At 43.7% G+C, this 18641-nt stretch overlaps 1 protein-coding gene across 12 annotated transcripts in view; it reads right to left on the bottom strand.

The window, feature by feature from the left end:
• Nucleotides 1-18641, bottom strand: part of LOC109266145 (phospholipid-transporting ATPase IB) — a 635626-nt gene that overhangs the window by 468336 nt on the left and 148649 nt on the right. For all 12 annotated transcript variants that reach the window (XM_053900789.1, XM_053900782.1, XM_053900822.1 and 9 more), the window contains 8 exons: nt 16381-16480; nt 15820-15918; nt 14756-14801; nt 14078-14118; nt 9038-9111; nt 7109-7178; nt 5967-6094; nt 4628-4739 (listed from right to left, as the gene is read on the bottom strand). In XM_053900789.1, the coding sequence (XP_053756764.1) occupies nt 4628-4739; nt 5967-6094; nt 7109-7178; nt 9038-9111; nt 14078-14118; nt 14756-14801; nt 15820-15918; nt 16381-16480 (670 nt within the window). The remainder of the gene's footprint in view (nt 1-4627; nt 4740-5966; nt 6095-7108; nt 7179-9037; nt 9112-14077; nt 14119-14755; nt 14802-15819; nt 15919-16380; nt 16481-18641) is intronic.

An 18641-nucleotide genomic window follows, 5' to 3' on the forward strand; every position in this document is an offset into this window, starting at 1 on the left:
CTCCAAAAATAAAAACATGGATCAAGTCACAACATAATAAAATCAAGATGAAAACAGGGAGCAATCCATCCCTATGTTTCCTAGAGAATACTCTGCCACAACATCGCTGAAACTGTGACCAAACCCACAAATGCTACCCTCATGATCTGGTTTCCTGTAGGGGTGGGGAATCGTTTTACTGGCAATTTTGAAGTGTTTAAGTATTTAAACAGCCCAGCAGCATTTTCCTTTATATCCTCTTTTCTCCCTTTCACTTCAGTTCTCTGAATTATTTGTCCTTTACAGACTTTTTTTTTTTTAATGTTTATTTTATGGGGCACCTGGGTGGCTCAGTCAGTTAAGCTTCCGACTTCAGCTCAGGTCACAATCTCACGCTTCATGGGTTCGAGCCCCGCGTCGGGCTCTGTGCTGACAGCTCTGAGCCTGGAGCCTGCTTCGGATTCTGTGTCTCCCTCTCTCTCTCTGCCCCTCCCCTACTCATGCACGTTCTCGTTCTCTCTCTCAAAAAATAAGTAGTAAAAAAAAAAAAAAAAAAAAAAAAAGAATTTAAAATGTTTATTTTGAGAGAGAGAGAATGAATGGGGGAGGGACAGAGAGAGAGGGAGAGAGAGAATCCCAAGCAGGCTCCATGCTCCATGCAGAGCTGGATCCCATGACTGTGAGATCGTGACTTGAGCTGAAATCAAGTCGAAGACTTGACCAACTGAGCCACCCAGGCACTCCTGTCCTTTACAGACTTTAAAATTTCCTTTAGAATCTAAATGGAAGTCTATTAGTGAAGGTTGACCCATCAAAAATCAAATCCCATCTACAGGTTGATGGGGACAACATATCACCTCTGGTCTTATGGAAAGAGCAAGAGACCCATTCCAAGACTCCCTATCCCAATCTTTTAAAACTCATGATCTTATCTTTTCGTGTTTATTTTTGAGAGAGAGAGAGAGTGTGAGAGTGTGAGAGTGAGAGTGTGAGAGAGAGAGAGAGAGAGAGAGAGAGAGAGTGTGTCAGAGTGTGAGCGGGGGAGGAGCAGAAAGAGAGGGAGACACAGAATCCAAAGCAGGCTCCAGGCTCTGAGCTGTCAGCACAGAGCCTGATGTGGGGCTCGAACTCACAAGCAATGAAATCATGACCTGAACCAAAGTCAGACACTTAACCGACTGAGCCACCCAGGAGCCCCAAGATCGTATCGTTTTTAACAAACATTCACTGGAGGCACAGAGAGAAAAAAAATTACAATACACATCATTTCTGTGACTTCATTAGTTTCTTGGCTTCTGATCTTTTCCAACTGTTGAGTCCTGGCCAGTGAACAGGGTTAGGAAAAGCTATCTTGTGTCCGATATTAGAGCCCAAAGCTTCAATCACACGTAGTTCGTGCGGAGCCGAGCTCTGCCTACTCACTCCCATTCCCTGAACATCTCAACTTGCAGAGATGAGCGTGTAATGTTAATTCTGACTAGCATAGTAAATTCTTCTACAAAATTCTTAGGAAACGCTGCTACTTCTGAGTAATGGAGTTCTGTAATAGAAACCAGTCAAAATGTCAGAGTCTGAAAAAGCTTCCAACTGACCTAAATCTCACACGTTTTCTTCTCTCCTAACAGAGTAGTCAACAGAGCAACTAGCAAGAACATGCCCTCCGGAGCCATACTGCCTAGGTTCGAATCCCAAGTCTCCCTCTTACCAGGTGGGTATGTCATTTCAGTAACTTACTTAGACACTCGGTCTCAGCGTCCTCATCTAGAAAGTGGGCACAACAATAGTATCTTCCTCATAGAGCCATTGTGAGGAATAAACGATTTAGTACATGCAAATTGCTTAGAACAATGAATGAAGGCACTAAGTATTTGCTGTAATGAATGTGATAATACCCCTTTCCCATTAAATCAACCAATAGAAACTGTAATATTGAAAATATTTCCACATGTAACTACACCCAACTTGAAACAAGGGAACTCTGAAGAGTGGAAGACACTGCGGGAAGAGCTTAAAGAACGAACACAAAAGTAGCAGACCCCTAAAGCAATTGTGCTTCCTCTCTGTGGCCAAGCAGCGCACGTACAGACAAAAACGTTAGTTCACAAGCAGAACGGTTTCCAGCTACAGGTGTTAGATTATATTCCACTTAAAAGCTCCTTATTTTTAGTTGTTGTTCCAGTCCTAAAGGCGCGGTGCATCTAGCACAGATGTTTCTGGGGCTTTCCATCATTCTGCACTCTAACAGTCAACACGTAACAAGCCTCGCATGGGTTTATCACGTGTAGGTGCGATGAGAAGCGCCCATCTCACGAGACGCAAACTTCATGAGGTAACTGTGCACACCTTGCTCAATAACAAGATGATGGGATCATTTTTAGGCATAACTTAATCATCTCTTACACCTTAGCTTCAAAGCTACACTACCAATGTCACCCTGAGAAAAACAACCGGCATACAAGGAGTCTCGGAGAGGGGTGAAATTTGTAACATGCACAATCTAAACACAGGTCTCGGGGCCCCAAACTTGAGCTCTTTGTCACCTCTGTCACGTCACCATCAAAACACAAGTGATCTGGGGCGCCTGGGTGGCTCAGTCGGTTAAGCGGCCAACTTCGGCTCAGGTCACGGCCTCACGGTTTGCGAGTTCGAGCCCCGTGTCGGGCTCTGTGCCGACGGCTCGGAGCCTGGAGCCCGCTTCCGATTCGGTGTCTCCCTCTGTCTCTCTGCCCCTCCCCCACTCACTCTCTCTCTCTCTCTCTCTCTCTCTCTCCCTCCCTCTCAAAAATAGACATTAAAAAATTTTCAAAAACCAAAACAAAACAGAAGTGAGCTGGTTAGTGGAGTGTTCTAATCAGCTCTGGACTGGTGAGGACCCAGCCGGAAGGACAGACGAGACGCCTCTCGGATTCACCGAAGGATCATGAGCCATCCAAGAAGGGCCTCAGCATTCACTATTTTTTCTTCGGGCTGCCACGGACCCCCACCCTCTCGTACACCCCCCCCTCCCCCGCCGCCATTCCAACACGCCATGCCATTCCATCCCAGGCCCGGAACTTCTCCGCGACCTCCTCCTCCTCCGCTGGGAGCTTTCCTTACCCAGGTGAGGGCACTCCTTCCCTGAAGCCCCCTCAAGCAGAGGGTGCTTACACGCCTCGGCCTCGGAAGCTGGTGGCACTTCTGACGCTTTATGCCTCTGATGCCACCTTAAAACGCTCCCCCGTGACACTCACGTCATTCGGCTACACCGCCTTCTGCTTCTTCCCTCAGCGAGTCCACCGACCTCTCGGCCATGGCCCCCACGCTCCCAGGAGGTGAGCATTTGGCTTAAGGCATCCATCTTGGCCCCAGGGCTGCCATCATCCCGTCTTCACGACCATAACTCCGACCGCCAGATGCGTGGTCTCTCGGCCCCGTATTTCCCTGCCTCCCACAGTCCTATCGTCGGCCTCCCCCTCTCCCGGTTCACTCTCAGGTCTCTCTGCCCAAGAAACCCCAGGACGAGCACTCCACACGGCCTGTCACGCAGCAGCTGCAGCAGCCTTCGAGCCTCACGAGCCTCTGAAGCCTCCTCACCCTCCACCTCCCGCCACCCTGACTCCGTTGCATTTCCCAGCTGGGGCGGACGTGGGCTCCAACGCGTCATCTGCTCTAGTCAACAGTTAACTCTCTCCTCTTCCGTCATCTGATTAAAAGAACGGACCAACTCAAGAGCACCCCTCTCTCTAACCCTCCATCTAAAATGTGCTTTCAGCACGGAGTCGCTAACGGCCCCAATCCTGGGGGGCCTGGCCCTTCTGCAGTCACCCACAGGACTTGACTGCGCTACCCGGTAATTCCCCATTACTCCTTAGTCCATGTGGCTCCCAGAGGGTGAGTTGGGCCTTTCACTCTTGCATCCATACAGGCCAGCTCAAGACTCGGTGCACAGTGGTCACTAAATATTTTTGAACGAAGAAGTACAGTCAAATATATGCTTCGGAAGCGAAACTAAAGAGCAGACAAGCCAAAAAGCCGATTCTCATGAACAGCAACCGTTAGCAAAGTAAGATGCCAAACAAAACCAAAGCAATGTAAGAAATGACACATCAGGACACTGATTTCTACAGAATTTCAAAACCTGTCTGGCGAAACACATCATAATACAAATGCGGGCTGCTTCAAACCCACAAATAATAATTTAAAAATCACAATCAGGGAGAAAGAGCAAAATCATTTCAACTTAATTTTTTTTTTTTTGGTGTATGAAGAATAAACATTAACTCAAAAATAACCAATTTTACCAATTAAAAGGACAATTTACTGTAAAATCCTAATTCACAGGGTGAGGAAGAGAAGCAGTGAAATAAGGAAGTTAGAATGAATCCCCGCTTAAGTGCAGAAGATAAAATAAGTTAGAACTGTTTGTCCCCCTCAGTCTGGAAAACAAAGACCATCGATATTTCAGGCAAGAGATAATACACATGCGATACGATCACAGAAATCCAGGAAAAACTACCCAAGGAATCAGGTACGTCCTTTCCAAATTTAGGTCACAAACTTGCGCTTCCCAAATGCAACGCCTGCATTTGCACTCTCTACTCTAGAAAAGCGGAAAGAAAAAAAATCAATTCTAAAACCAGCATTGTTTTTCAGCATAGAAATGTTTTACCTGCATGAGTTTGGTGTCGTGTCCAGTATAAACAACTATGCCAAAGACCCACTGAGTGTTTCTAAGCTGTGTACCTCTTAATAAGATCTGGTCGGGCCCAAGGGGAACAGGGCTAAAAATAAGAAACAACATTTATATTTAATGATAGTGTGACACATGAGCATGAGCTTTTCCCTTAAACATTAACCCACAATTAGTCTATTAATTTGATTGTTCCTTTTAGTCAAATTTGAATTATTTCACTGAGACACAGGGGCAGTAAAGGTTACCAATGCCTTAATCTAAAAAAAAGTGTCATCCTATCCATTTATCACCACGAGGAAAAAAATATAGATTGTTTTTCCTACAAAAATGTTAGAGGGAATCGTGTTCTCTTACAACCCAGTTATGAAACTCCACACCCAATAAGGAAATTGCTAAAATAACCAGAAGCTTATTCATTTGGAAAACCCAGTTTATTTTAGAGACTATTACAACAAAAAAGCAAAAGAGCTATAATATCAAATTTGTCAAGGATGACTTAATGGTTAAATAAGGGACTGGGTGATAATTTAGAAATTCAAAATGAAGATCTGGAACACAGAATGGTTCTGCATGCTAAATGAAAACCAAGAAAGCAGTCACAGCTGTCATAGTTATTTTGGGTTGATTCCCATGATCAGATCCTTCCCTTTGGGTCTGTTCAAAATGCAAAGGTGGGAAGCATGGATAAGGAGCACGCAGATTAAAGATGGGCAGAAGGGAGACACTGCGCATCAACGTAAGGACAAAAATGACTCTCTAACAATCAAACAAATGTCAAGAGGACAAAGACAAAAGAATACAGACAACAGAGCGTGAATATTCAAAAAAAAAAAAAAAAGGGTAATTGCTTTTCCTTCCACTCAACTTCATAAACACAAATGCTACTTAGAAGAATGCTAGCCAAAAAAAACCAAAAGGACGCTTCTCTAATAAACAGATTGGCTCTTATACCCCTCAATGCTTCTCTTCTGCTTTTCTGGACAATTTTATGCAGCCCAAACCGTCTCTCCTCCCTGGTAGGTAATACACACAGAAAAAACAGTCCATGCTGTTAACCTCATTTCAGACCCTCAGGCTGTTCTTCTTGACAAAAACCAGTTCTTTCCTTAAATTTAAGGGAAGGTTTATATGGACTGAAATTGTGTTTTGGGAAAAGCTCAGTCTCTCATATCTAAGCGAAACCTATAAAATCTCATTATTTTAAGATATTATGAAATCAAAAAACAAACTGATAGTTTCCAAAGCTCCATTTCAAACAAACAAACAACAACACAGAAACAAAAATAAAAACTAAGTGCAAAGTGAAAAGTGATACCTTTTCCCATCTACGTGCAAGTTTCCAGTGAAGTCATAGAGGTGGCGATTGGGTCCCTCACATTCTATGGTTCCAGATAACTTCATCAATACTTCCCTTGTTTGCATGTCAGCAGTGTGACTCAAACCCTAAAATGTTAAACCAAAAGAGGAACGTGAACACAATCTTCCAGGTTTAGGGACAGCATTCAGCAACCCCATTGGTAATCCAAAAGAAATAATGTATCAGCAAAAATGGAATAACTGGGGAGGCTAACAAATCAAACCACCGGTCCCTCAAGACAGACTCTACAGGCAGCCTTCGCTGTAGCAACCTAATGCAAAAGTTTCCAAAGATTTCAGTGAAGTACAAAGTTCAGATTCTACGACTGTGCTGGGAACATCCATGTTCAAGTAACCACGTACTCAAACACCTTACGGAGTGAACACTCTTTCAGTTCTATTGTAACACAAGTCATAAAAACAGAATAAAGCAGCCTTTTAATATAGTATTATCTGAGTATCATATCTAGCACTTAGCAACTCTTCTTTAAACAGAAAAAAAAAAAAAAAAAAAAAAAACTACCTAAATCAAATACCTGAGGTAGAAAAGAAAAATACGTGGACGGAACTATCAAATTCAACTTTATGCAGCAGAAAATGTACATGTCAAATGCTTACAGCTTATACTATATTAAAGACCACTTTTCATTCTAGAATGAAAACATATGGTAAGAGCAGTTTTAAGGCACAGAAATTTCATCCCTAACATATAACTCTCTAGAATTAAAGTCTCAGTTAAAACAATAGTGTAAAGTGAGGTACCCACACCTTGTCTACTCCATATCCCCATGTAGATGCTGCCCTTTCCACCACGTGACTCAACCTAGCTGACAGGATGTCTTTCCATCTGCACTAACAGGCAGAAATCTAGGACGTAAATTAAGGCAAGATACCCTTCGTGACTCATCCTTGGATGAAGCTCACTATTTTAATTTTGCTGTCACTATGAAGAGGTTCCCTTCAGAATAAAAGCCACATTCTTCCCAGGGATTCCTTTTTTATCTCTAGGAAAAGCACTGACTGGTACAGCAGACCAAATTGGCAATTGGGGGGGGGGGGGGGGGTCTCCGTAGCCGCACAAGTCTTAAAAGGTAACTTTACCTGACGAATTTTAAGGTTCGTCTCCCCATCCAGATTAGCTGTTTCAACGTAACACATCGCCTGAGGTTCACTATGAAGAGAGAAATTTCAAAAGCCAAAGGTTAGTAAGATCCCTTCCCCAAATTCCCAGCTCATAAAGTCTCTACTAGAAAGTGTGTCTGCTGACTGGCCCTTCAACCACTTCAGTAGTAACTGACCAGAAAGACCCTCCTCTTTGGGGCTCAACACCAATATCAAGTGGTCTGCCCAAGTATCCACCATTATGGGCCCCACATAATGGCTGCTTGACCTTAAGCAACAGAAATAACTCAAGAAGAATGATAAGGGGATTGGTGGGTTGAGGGAAACACAAGATGTTCCAGCTAAGACCCAACTACTGTGTCCAGATGACCCTTAGAGTCTGAGACTCAGTCTGCTCCCGACCAAAAGAGCTACCCTAGGCATAGCCAGAACAAACACATCTCTTGAAGAACGTTACAGCCACCGTTCAGAAATCAAGACACAGGCTTGGCAAGCCTTCCCTGTGCCTTTTACTGTGTCAACAGGTAACTTTTTAATCCAAACACCTACTTTTAAGGACAGAACATATGAAGAAGAAGAAGCATAGAAGATACTGTACTTCTACTTCTAATCATAGTGGTTAAGAGAACGGAACCTGCAAGCCACTGGCTGAGTCCAAATCTCCTCTTGCTACATTGGTGGCGCGTATGGACTTAGAAGTTGTTCAATCTTTGTTTTCTCATGTAAATAGCAGGGACAGCAAGGGGGGATATTAAATGTGATGACAGACTCAGCGGACAGCTTAGCACAACGTACAGACTCAAACACTAGTGAGCAGCCTAGGAACACATGGTCAGCTGGGACAATCTCACATTAAAACCAGGTTTTCTGAGGGTTACGGTGAAAACTCACAGCCCAAACTGTCAAATGATCCACATTTCACTATTTCTGCCATTACTAATCAAGAGGGACAGACGTGAATCCTGCCTATGTATTTGGTATTTTTCCTCCTCTGTAGGCCTAGGACTCTATCGTCACACCTTTGAGCTCGAGCAAGACAATTCACGCTAAGGCTTAAAATCCAATATGTGATCAGGTCCAATAAAAGCAGCACTGTCTGTAGTCAGAGAAAATGCAAACGGTGTGAGTATCTAGGACTCCCCACAGTACACAAATACAGGAAGTTTTAGTCTCCTCATATAATTTAATCTTGAACTCATGAACAGAAGTTTACTCATATCCTAATTTTAGCATCCTTTCTCTGATACTCACTTTTATGTATTAAGCCAAGGAGAAGTCAAGGACTACACGGTCCGTGATTCAGGTCACGTAGGGATTGGGGATACCTTTCCAGCACGAAACTACGTGGAGAATGTGGCAATGGCATTTGGGTGGAAAGGGGGACAAAACGCGGAGACAGAGAGGGGCAACACTATCTGCAGTCGTGTCTATGCTGCGAAAACGGCCCAGATCTCTGAGCAGCTAGTAAAGGAGACCCTAGGTTCCACGGGAAGACTCCTGGCTGGACCCACCGGGAGACTGGTTCTCAGGTCTCAGAGATGCTGCAAGCTGGGTACCCTGAAGGAATCCCTCCCCTGCTCTGGAATGTTTCCGGTGAATGACAAATAGCCCACAATAGCCAGGAGACTAAAATGAACCAATAAACATAAAAGAGTTTTGCAAAAGTACACGGGAATGAATAGGAGAAAGAAAACGGGATCGAGGCAGGGAAAAAAAAAAAAAAAAAAAAAGAGCCAAATTACGAGTCACAGAAGAACAGGCCAGAGAGAGAGAGAGAGAGAGAGAGAGAGGGGCTGGTGCCTTGGAGGGTGGAAGCAAAAAGGAGCCTTGTGATTCCCGCAGTCACCATTTAATGCTTTATTGTTCGTAACGTTTATTTCAAAAAACGTGCCCGTTAGCACAGCTGACCTGGAGGATAGCAGGACCATGTCTGCTGGAAGATACTGCCCATTGACGACCTTCACAATGTCTCCCACCGCCACCTAGAAAACCAGGGACAGGGTCAGAGGAGCATGAAAGGCAAGCACAAACAGTGACTAAGGTGGTTAAATATTTGAAGAAAACATTACTGTATAATCATGCCCTGAAATTCAAGACACAGGCCCAAATTATTTTCCTTGACAAGAACGGAAGCAAAGTCTTTCACTACAAATGGTAATATGGCCTCTCTGCAGTGGATGCTGAATGAAAAAGAAAAACAAAACAAAAACAGAAAGGGAGAGTAAGGAAACACGGGTCAGAACAACTATCAAGGTCTCCTTTGCTCATGAGGATTCCATCCAGTTGCAAATTCCACCCCTGAACTCTACAACAATCCCATAGCTCTACACGGTAGTGGGGGGGTGGCTGAGTACAGCTCCAGAGCCAGCCTGAAGGCCGGGCTCAAATCCCCCGGCTGGACTCCTCACTGTCCCTATATGACTCCGAGCAAGCGATGTAAACCCCCTGTGCATCTGTGTATATCATGAGGTTCACGGCACACATTTCATGGGGTTATTTTAAGGAGCAATTGAGTTAACACAGATTTTCTCCATTTAACAAACAGGGAAACTGAGGCTCAAAGAGGAATCACGCGATCAACATCACACAGCAGCCAATGAGCGTTAGACCCCAGATTCAAAACCGTGCAACTGGCCCGTGGTCTGACTGCAAGGCAATACTAAATTCACCCACGAACAGGGCACCTGAAAGGTCCCCTGGAAACATACCACATACAACGGGGAAGATTTGTATAGCCTCACTTGCCAAAAAAAAAAAAAAAAAAACAAACGAAAACAAAGTCATAGCCAAAGTCAGAGACCATTTTAGGAAACAGACTCCGCTGGACAGAAGACCCCAAGGTAAGGAAAGAGGCCCTAATCTGCCAACCGTGAACACCATGGCCAAGGGTTTGGAAATCCTTTAAATAACGTCACAGAAGCACCCAGGTAGGTAGAGTCTGGGCTTTCAAGTCAGGCCGACCTAGGTTCAAATCTGAGACTCACAGACACTAGACAATCTTGGCAAAGCCCTTCACCTCTCCGAGCCCCAGCGTCTTCACTTACAAAATGGGGAAAGACCTCGGGGCGCCTGGGCGGCTCAGTCGGTTAAGCGTCCGACCACAGCTCAGGTCATGGTCTCGCGGTTTGTGAGTTCGAGCCCGGAGTCAGGCTCTGGGCTGATAGCTCAGAGTCTGGACCCTGCTTTGGATTCTGTGTCTCCCTCTCTCTGCCCCTCCCCTGCTCACTCTCTCTCAAAAATAAATAATTTTTTTTTTTTTAACTGGGGAAAGAACAACCTTAACCTGGGAGGGCTGATGCAATGACTAAGGACATATATACAAGCACTCGGCATGAAACAGGCATGTGCCGAGTGCCAGTCTCTACCAGCAGGAGTGACACCAAACGAACACTGGGAGTGTCAAAGTCAGAGATGCCACGATTCTTTGACAGCACGGGAACAAAGGCCGCTCTCAGCACACATTAACAAATTCAAAACTCAAAATGGGCACCAGGTCTTCCTTCTTGTTCTAACACACATTTCTGTTCTCTCGGAAATCAGGAACTTCAAACGGAGTAGTTATGAAAGTGATGCTTATGAAAGAGTGCTGGATCTTGCAGGCTGGGAGAATGCCCCTGGCAGGTGCCTGTATCTAACTTTCTAGTAGGAGAAGGAAGGTCTGCTAAACAGGTGTCCTGCCAGTGCTCTGTATCACTCACCAAAGCGTGTGAAGTAAGGAACCGCGCTCGATATAGGGAATGGTGGTAAAAGTTAAATTCCAGAACCACTGTATATCAACCTAGCGGCAAAGGGCGGGCACCAAAGTATACCCCGTATTCCATGATAAAGAATATCAGGGGTGCCTGGGTGGCTCAGTCGGTTGAGCGTCCGACTTCGGCTCAGGTCACGATCTCGTGGTGAGTTTGAGCCACGCATCGGGCTCTGTGCCGACAGCTCGGAGCCTGGAGCCTGCTTTGGATTCTGTGTCTCCTTCTCTCTCTGCCCCTCCCCGGCTCACGCTTTGTCTCACTCTGTTTCTCAAAAATAAATGTAAAAAAAAATTTTTTTTAAAAAGAATATCAAAGAACAGAGGCTATAGAGCTATCGCGACAACCATCGGTTCAAAGGCAAGGAATGCTTATGAAAATTGAAAATGGTTTTAAACGTAAACGTATGTTATGTGAAGAGTTTAACTGCATAGAAAAAAAAAATCAGAAGAAGCACTTAGTTAAAAATGAGAAAGGAAACCTGGTCATGTTTTCATAAGAAAAAGGTAGTGGCATTTTTGTGAACCCGGTGGGAGGACAGGGGAATTAGGGCCCCCCCCATCTTAGTTATTTCCATACAGAGGCATCTGTAGCCCACTGACAAAGTACTAAGAAGTTTCATGTGCATGAAAAACGACTTAGCTGGAAACGTGTTTGAAAATGGTTTTCTATTTGGTGTTCTTATGCCTGGTTGTCTCCTGCGCATGTGACACTACCCAGAATGAGAATTAACGCGAGACAGAGCCCCCCCCTCTGAACCCCTGAATCCACTCTAGCCTCAGGGGGTTTCCTCAAGTCTCTGATTTTTGAAGGACAAGCTCAAAGGTCTCCTCAAGTCAACCAAAGCTCTCGAGAGGCACAGAAGAGCTTTCACTATTCAGCCACAGCCCGGGGACTTGCCGACCCCGGCTTTACCGTTCCAGGTGGGAGTTTCATGGCTCTGGGAAGCTTAAAGATCGCTTCCCCTGTCTTCTCCCCTATTCTCAATCTTGCTCTGAGCCACCGTGTAGATGTGCCCGCCTTTCCCGCCCACCCACCTCCTTCCCGCCCACCCACCTCCGTCTGTCCTGAAGAGCATTTCCCTCTCCAGTTACCTCCCGTTCATCCTTCGCAAGAACACCAGCGCATCCCGTGAGAGAAGCTTCCGCTCCTCTGAACTGCTGGACTAGTAGTCCCTCCCGTGTGTTCCCCAAGCCCGCCCCTACATGGAGCTCAGTACGTGCACTGCATTCTATTCAGCTGCCTGCCGCTCCCACTACCCGTGGGGGTGCTGGGGCAGGAGTCTGGACCCGCCGCAGCGGCCTCACCTGGGAACTTGTTACAAATGCAAATTCGAGGGCCCTGTGGAAATTCAGAATCAGACATTTTCTTAAGACTGCAGCCCGGGCAGCAGTCAGCGTTAGGGCAGCTGGGATGCCCCACACCAAGTGGGGCTGAGAACCACTGTAGGCAGTTTCTCAAGGGCAGGGGCCATGCCGTACTGTTATTTGCGTCCCCAGCGCCTAACACAGTCTCTAGTACGTGCTAAGAGCTCCATTTAAACAAGCACAAGTGTTTTAAATGAAATTTAAAAATGTATGTGGCAAAGCATAGAAGAGTTATTCGGTTTGGGATTTTTTTCTAACTTCAAATGTGTGTGTGGGAAACAGTAGCAAGCTTTAGGGGTCAGTGGGGCCATCCCCTCCTGGACCCGGAATTCAGAGATCATCACTCCACTTTCTACTGTTTCGAGTAGTGTAAACATCCCAAATCCAGTTCATGGCTATCTGGGGCGGGGGAAGAGGCGGGGGCGGGCAATAGGAATCTTAGAGAAACAGAGGCCATTCCTAAGTGCAGTGGAAATCCCACCCCTCAACAGCACTGGGAGCATTTCTAACCTGTGAAGTCAAGAATTTCAAACCACTTGACCAAGAATCACAGACTTCCAAGTAAGAGGGAGGTCGATTAGTATTTGCAATACAGGATTTCTAGGTTGCTACCAAGGTTAAAGTGTTATCACAAAACACTATAAAGGGACTTAATAGGTCTCTTGGAACAAAATAAAAAAAAAAAAACTAAACTGAGGGCTACAGGCACTATATCACAGACATTTTGCAAAGTAAAAAATTCTAGAGGCATTTTTAAAAAAAAGGGTTTTTTTTAATGTTTTTTCAGTTTTGAGAGAGAGAGAGAGAGAGAGCACGAGTTGGGGAGGGGCAGAGAGAGAGAGAGAGAGAGAGAGGGAGACACAGAATCCAAAGCAGGCTCCAGGCTCCGAGCCGTCAGCACAGAGCCCGACGTGGGGCTTGAACCCACAAACCGTGAGGTCATGACCTGAGCCAAGTCTGCTGCTTAACCCACTGAGCCCACCAGGCGCCCCTAGAGGCATTTTTAAACACTGCTTATTAAATGTGTAACAGCAGAAACTATCGTTAAGTTAGCCCTCTAAAACGCAGTTTCCTTTTGAAATCATGTTAATCAGCTTCAAATTCTGAAGTCATGAGAGTCACCCCCAAAAGTATCTTATGACCACTAAGATGGTCCAGGTAAAACAGAGGCTCACTTCAAAAGCTAATTTTATCAGGTGCAAGATACCCAGATGGCACAGCGTATTTCTTCTAGGTTTTCTATTCATCACCATGAACTGCCAAGAAACGCTCACCAGCCCCAAACCCTCCCAACCTCAGGTTTCTAGGGACACGGAGGCAAACCTTGTCAGTATCGTCAAGTTAAGACTTGGGTCGTGCCACCCAACCTCAGGACTGAAACAACACTGGTCTCCAACCCCCACTCCATCTATTTATGTTCTACAGTCAATCTTAAACCTAAAACTCTTCCCACCAAAGATGTTAGAAGCGAGACTCTCCGAAGTTAGAAAATCTTTAAAAAACTGGTTTTAGGTTAGGAGAACAGAGACCAGGGAGAAGGTCTCTTGGATTGGAGTCAGAAGCTAGAGACTGCTTTGATATTCTAGAAATATCCATCGGGAGCAATGAATTTCACAACTGAACTGACACCGTGGGTACTTTCCAGAAGACGGCGGGGAACAGAGCCAACAAGGAGCAGTTCTAAGTAAACCTCGTGGGAAGCTCCACAATGTAAAACTTCCATGGGAAAGGACTGATGTCTTAACCTGAACTTTATCTACTGCAATCAATACTATCAATTGATTCTAAGTCCCCAAGCCAGTACTTTCCGGCGTATCTTTAAAATTCGTTTTTACCTCTTTCCACATAACGGTATGCCACATACCATTCCTTAACACTGAAAAAGAAAAAAAAAATGTTTCAATCAACATCGGTTGATATAATCAAAATAAAACCAGCTTTCCAAAATCTAAAACGCTCCTTTTACAATTCCACTTGTTACTTCCAACATGATCATATCGTTAGACATAAAGGTATATATACCACAGCACTCCCCAAAATGGAGCCCAAATCTGTGTCCCATATGTAGAAGAATGTGTACACATAAATATAGATATATGCATATAAGTTAAATCTAGTCCTGTTTATCCCAGGAGAAAAATATCACCCTGTTGTTACGAGATTTAAAAACACACATACACACACACAGACAACCCCACAGATCTAATGTTCTAGAAATCAATAGAGTAAAAGAGAGAGGTAGGGCGCAATTACAAATCAAGGATGTGAATTCTTGGACATAAAATATGTCTAGCTCCTGAAAATTACCACCTTTTTGAAAATACACCAATTCTGTTCAAATCTCAAGAGCCAGGACTCACTTTTGTTGGACTGGTTTGTAATTTTGCTCTTGAAAATGTTTTATAGATCACTTCCCTCGACTTATCTCGGTACCATTAGCTACTAATTTAAAATGCCTTAAATGCAGGTCTTAGGTTTTCCAGTGGAAAAAGTGACTCAGCCTGGTGTCTTACCTATCGTTTTCTTTTTGTTAACTGCATTGTCTGCCTTATGCCGCTTCTGTTACAAGAAAGAAAAGAACGTTCTTAGATTCACAAGTTCCAAATGAATAATTGAAACAACAAACAATAGATCAGGAAAGAAACAGGACACGAGGAAACCGACTGGCAGCAACATTAATGCTATAAAATTCAGCTCGGTGGTTTGTGACCCAGCGTCGCTTGAATTCAGTAGATAAATGTAGCAAATGTGGATGCAGGTGTAAACCATGACCTTTTGGCTCCAACAAGGAGCGAGCACTCTGAAGTATGAAACTTCTCACTCCTTGTTTGTTTTAGGCTCGACTAAAAAATTACTCAGGATGATAAACCCAACAACAACCGAATTCATTTTATTGGTAGGGTACTTCAGGCACAAAGTACGTTTCCTTTGATTTGTATTCCATTTATTTGTTTCCCTATTCCCAGAAAAATGTACATGTGTGTGTGAGTGTATGTGTGTGTGAGAAGGAGAGAGCCACAGACACCGCTGGGGGTGGGGGTGGGGGTGGGAGGAAGGGAGAGAGAGTGAGAGAGAGAAATGGGTTGAGGGAGTGAGGAGTGGAGACGAAGAGAAAGACTATGCAGACAAGACCACAGGTGGAGAGAGAAAAGGGGAGAAAGCATGAATACGGCTGTAGCCAATGAACTTGGAAATACACGGAGATTAATATGAGGAAAAGACTCATAAAATTACCTCAGCCACAGCCAGCCCAATGCTGCAATAGTAGGCAGCAATATAATCCTTTCAGGGCCCAAATTAACAAGCTCTAAAGCAGGACACAAGGAACATTAGTGATGAAAATCAAAGAGGGGCCTCAGAGCTAACATTAGAAAATAGAGTTTGAACTACTTCTGTGCCATTGGATTTAAGACACTGTGTGTCCACGCTCCCTCCCCAAAAACACCATCGTGGGCCTTGACAGGCTAGTTAAGCTATCGACCAGTTTCCGGTCTTCAACAAAAAACCCAAAGCAACAGATAAGTTATAAGCTATATAACTTATACAACATTTTTATTGTATGAAAGCAAAAACTTACAAAATCTTCTACAATCTCTTTGATGCCTGCGATTGTTAAAATAATGATCAATGGCACCAGGGTGGTATATCTTCCTGTTGGAGATACATCTGGAATTTGCTGTAAGACAAGAGACCAAAAGAGGGAAGCTGACAAAATTAAAATTTTTAAATGAAAATCCTCTCTATGTAAAAGAAAATAGGACACTCACCACTCTTTGAAGTTCTGTTCCACTTGTTAAACCAAAATGATTACATTTTAAAAACTAAGTACATGTTTTACGTATTTTAAGAATTTTATCCAACATTGCTATGTGTTTAGAACAGAAAGGGGGTTAAAAGTATCACCCTAGGGCCATTTTTCAAGGCGTCTTTTTAGTAACTGCCACTGTCCTCCCAGCAATATCTAGATAAGTCTCCCTTTATGCAAAGATCATGTTTCTTCATGGAAAAATGACTGGATAAGGGGACAAATTACATCCAAGCATCATGACACTTTTTCAGTTACGTGACCTTTGAGCAAAGTCTCTTTTTGCATGTAGTTAGCATTATGAATTTTAAATAACTTTTTTAAAAACATTACCTGTAATAAGGCAATGAAGAGGAAGAAGGCGTTAGCAGCTCTTCTAATCTGCTCATACAAGAATCGAGGTAGAAACGTCAACACGCTGTACTTGGCCGTACTGAAAGGACAAAGAAAAATGATAGCGTCGGTTACAAACCTAAGTTCTAAAAAGCAAGAAGATGAAGTTTCAAGAATTTTACAAGTGGTTTTAAAAATAAAGTATTTCAAACTTCAGGACAAGAAAATTGCCATGCTGGCCCTTTACAAAATTTTGTAAAAGGACACACCTGACAAGAAGATCTTCCAATGGGATCTTTGTTTTCAAAGTTAGACACATTTACTATTCACACAGTGTGAGCAGGGAAATTTGTCCACCTTCTGGGAGCTATAGTAAGCACATCAAGAATATTAGTTAAAGGAAGACATGTCTCAAGGATCGCAAAACAGAAAGAGGTACACATTCCAAATACAGAAGATACGAACACTGAGACAGATAGAAATACCTTGGGTAATTCACACAAGCGGGGTAGAATTATTACTCCATGATTTGTGATGCATGATAGTTCTTAATAGAAAGCCATCGATTCAATGCAGCAAGTTAATTCCATAAAGTATGCCCTGGGTACCAGGAAGGTATCCCTCTGGATACCCACCACAGGTGGGGGCTTTATTTTTGGTCAACCACACCTGAAAAAACTCCACTCCTATCACATCCTTTACTCACGCTTGCTTGGAATCGTTTTCCAGTTTTACTAAGAAATAATTGATATACATCACTGTATCACTTAAGGTGCACAGCATGATGCTCTGATTTACATCTATCGTGAAGCGGTGAACACAACAGGTTCAGCCAACACCCATCTTCTCATATGGGCACAAGCGAACTTTAACTTTCATATCTATCATACAGCAGTGGTAGCTATCGTCGTCATGTTGTACGTTACATTCCTTGTACTTGTTTATCTCCTAACTGGAGGTCTGTAACTTTTGGCCACCTTATCCAATTTCCTTCCTCCCACCCTCCACTTCTGGTGATTACAGGTTTCATCTTTTTCTAGGAGTTTGGGTTTGGATTCTTTAGATTCTACGTGTGAGATCATGCAGTCTGTCCTCATTTTCTGATTTACTTCACTTCAAGTGCCTTCAGGGTCTATCCACATCTCAAACGGTAGGGCTCCCTCGTTTTCTGTGGCTGAGTAATATTCCACTTTAATGCATATACCACAACTTCTTCATCCATTCACCCATCAACAGACACTTAGGCTGTTTCCATGTCTTGACTAGTGTAAACAGTGCTGCTATGAGCATAGAGGTGGAGATATCTTTTCAGGTTTAGTGTTTTCATTTCCTTTGGATATATTCCCCAAAGTTGAACTGATGGGTCACAGGGTAGTTCTATTTAATTTTGTGAGGAAACTCCATACTGTTCCCCCCAGTGGCTGCACCAGTTTATATCTCCACATCCATGCCAGCATTTGTTATCTTTTTTTGATGCTGGCTATCCAAATACGTGTGATGGGATAGGTCCTTATGGTTTTAATTTGTATTTCTCTAATGACTAGAGATGCTGAGCATCTTTTCATGTGCCTATTGGCTTTTCGTCCATCTTCTTTGGATAAGTGTCTACTCAGGTCCTTTGCCCATTTATTAACTGACATTTGTTTCCATCGAGTTGTAGGAGTCTCTTATGTATATTATATACTAGCCCCTTACCAGATATTTGGTTTGCGAATGCATTTTCCCCATTCCACAGATTCTCTTTTCACTTTATTGATGGTTTCTTTGGCTGGGCAGAAGCTTTTGACTTGGAGGTAGTCCCACTTGGTTTTTATTTTGTTGCTTGGGTTTCAGGCGTCACATCCAAAAAATCATCACCAAAACCCAAGTCAACGAGCTTGTTTCTATGTTCTCCTGCAAGAGTTTCATGGCTTGCGGTCTTACACTTAAGTCTTTACTTCAAGTTAATTTTTGTAAGTGGTGTAAGATGGGGGTCTAGTTTCATTCTTTTACATGTGAGTATCCAATTATCCCAGCACCTTATTGAAAAGATGGTCTCTTCTCCCTTGAGAATTCTTGGCTCCCTCTCCAAGTATCAATGGACCATATATACTTGGGTTTATTTCCGGGCTCTTGATTCAGTTCTGTTGATCTATTTGTCTGTTTTTATGCCAAGCCCATACTGTCGTGATGACTATGGCTCTAGAGTATAGCATTAACTTAGGAAGTGTAATGCCTTTCACTGTATTCTTCCTTCTCAGAATTTCTTTGGCTATTTAGGG

This window comes from Panthera pardus, unplaced genomic scaffold (genome assembly GCF_024362965.1).
Source record: "Panthera pardus isolate Hobbes unplaced genomic scaffold, ASM2436296v1 HiC_scaffold_1, whole genome shotgun sequence".
Classification (NCBI taxonomy): Eukaryota; Metazoa; Chordata; class Mammalia; order Carnivora; family Felidae; genus Panthera; species Panthera pardus.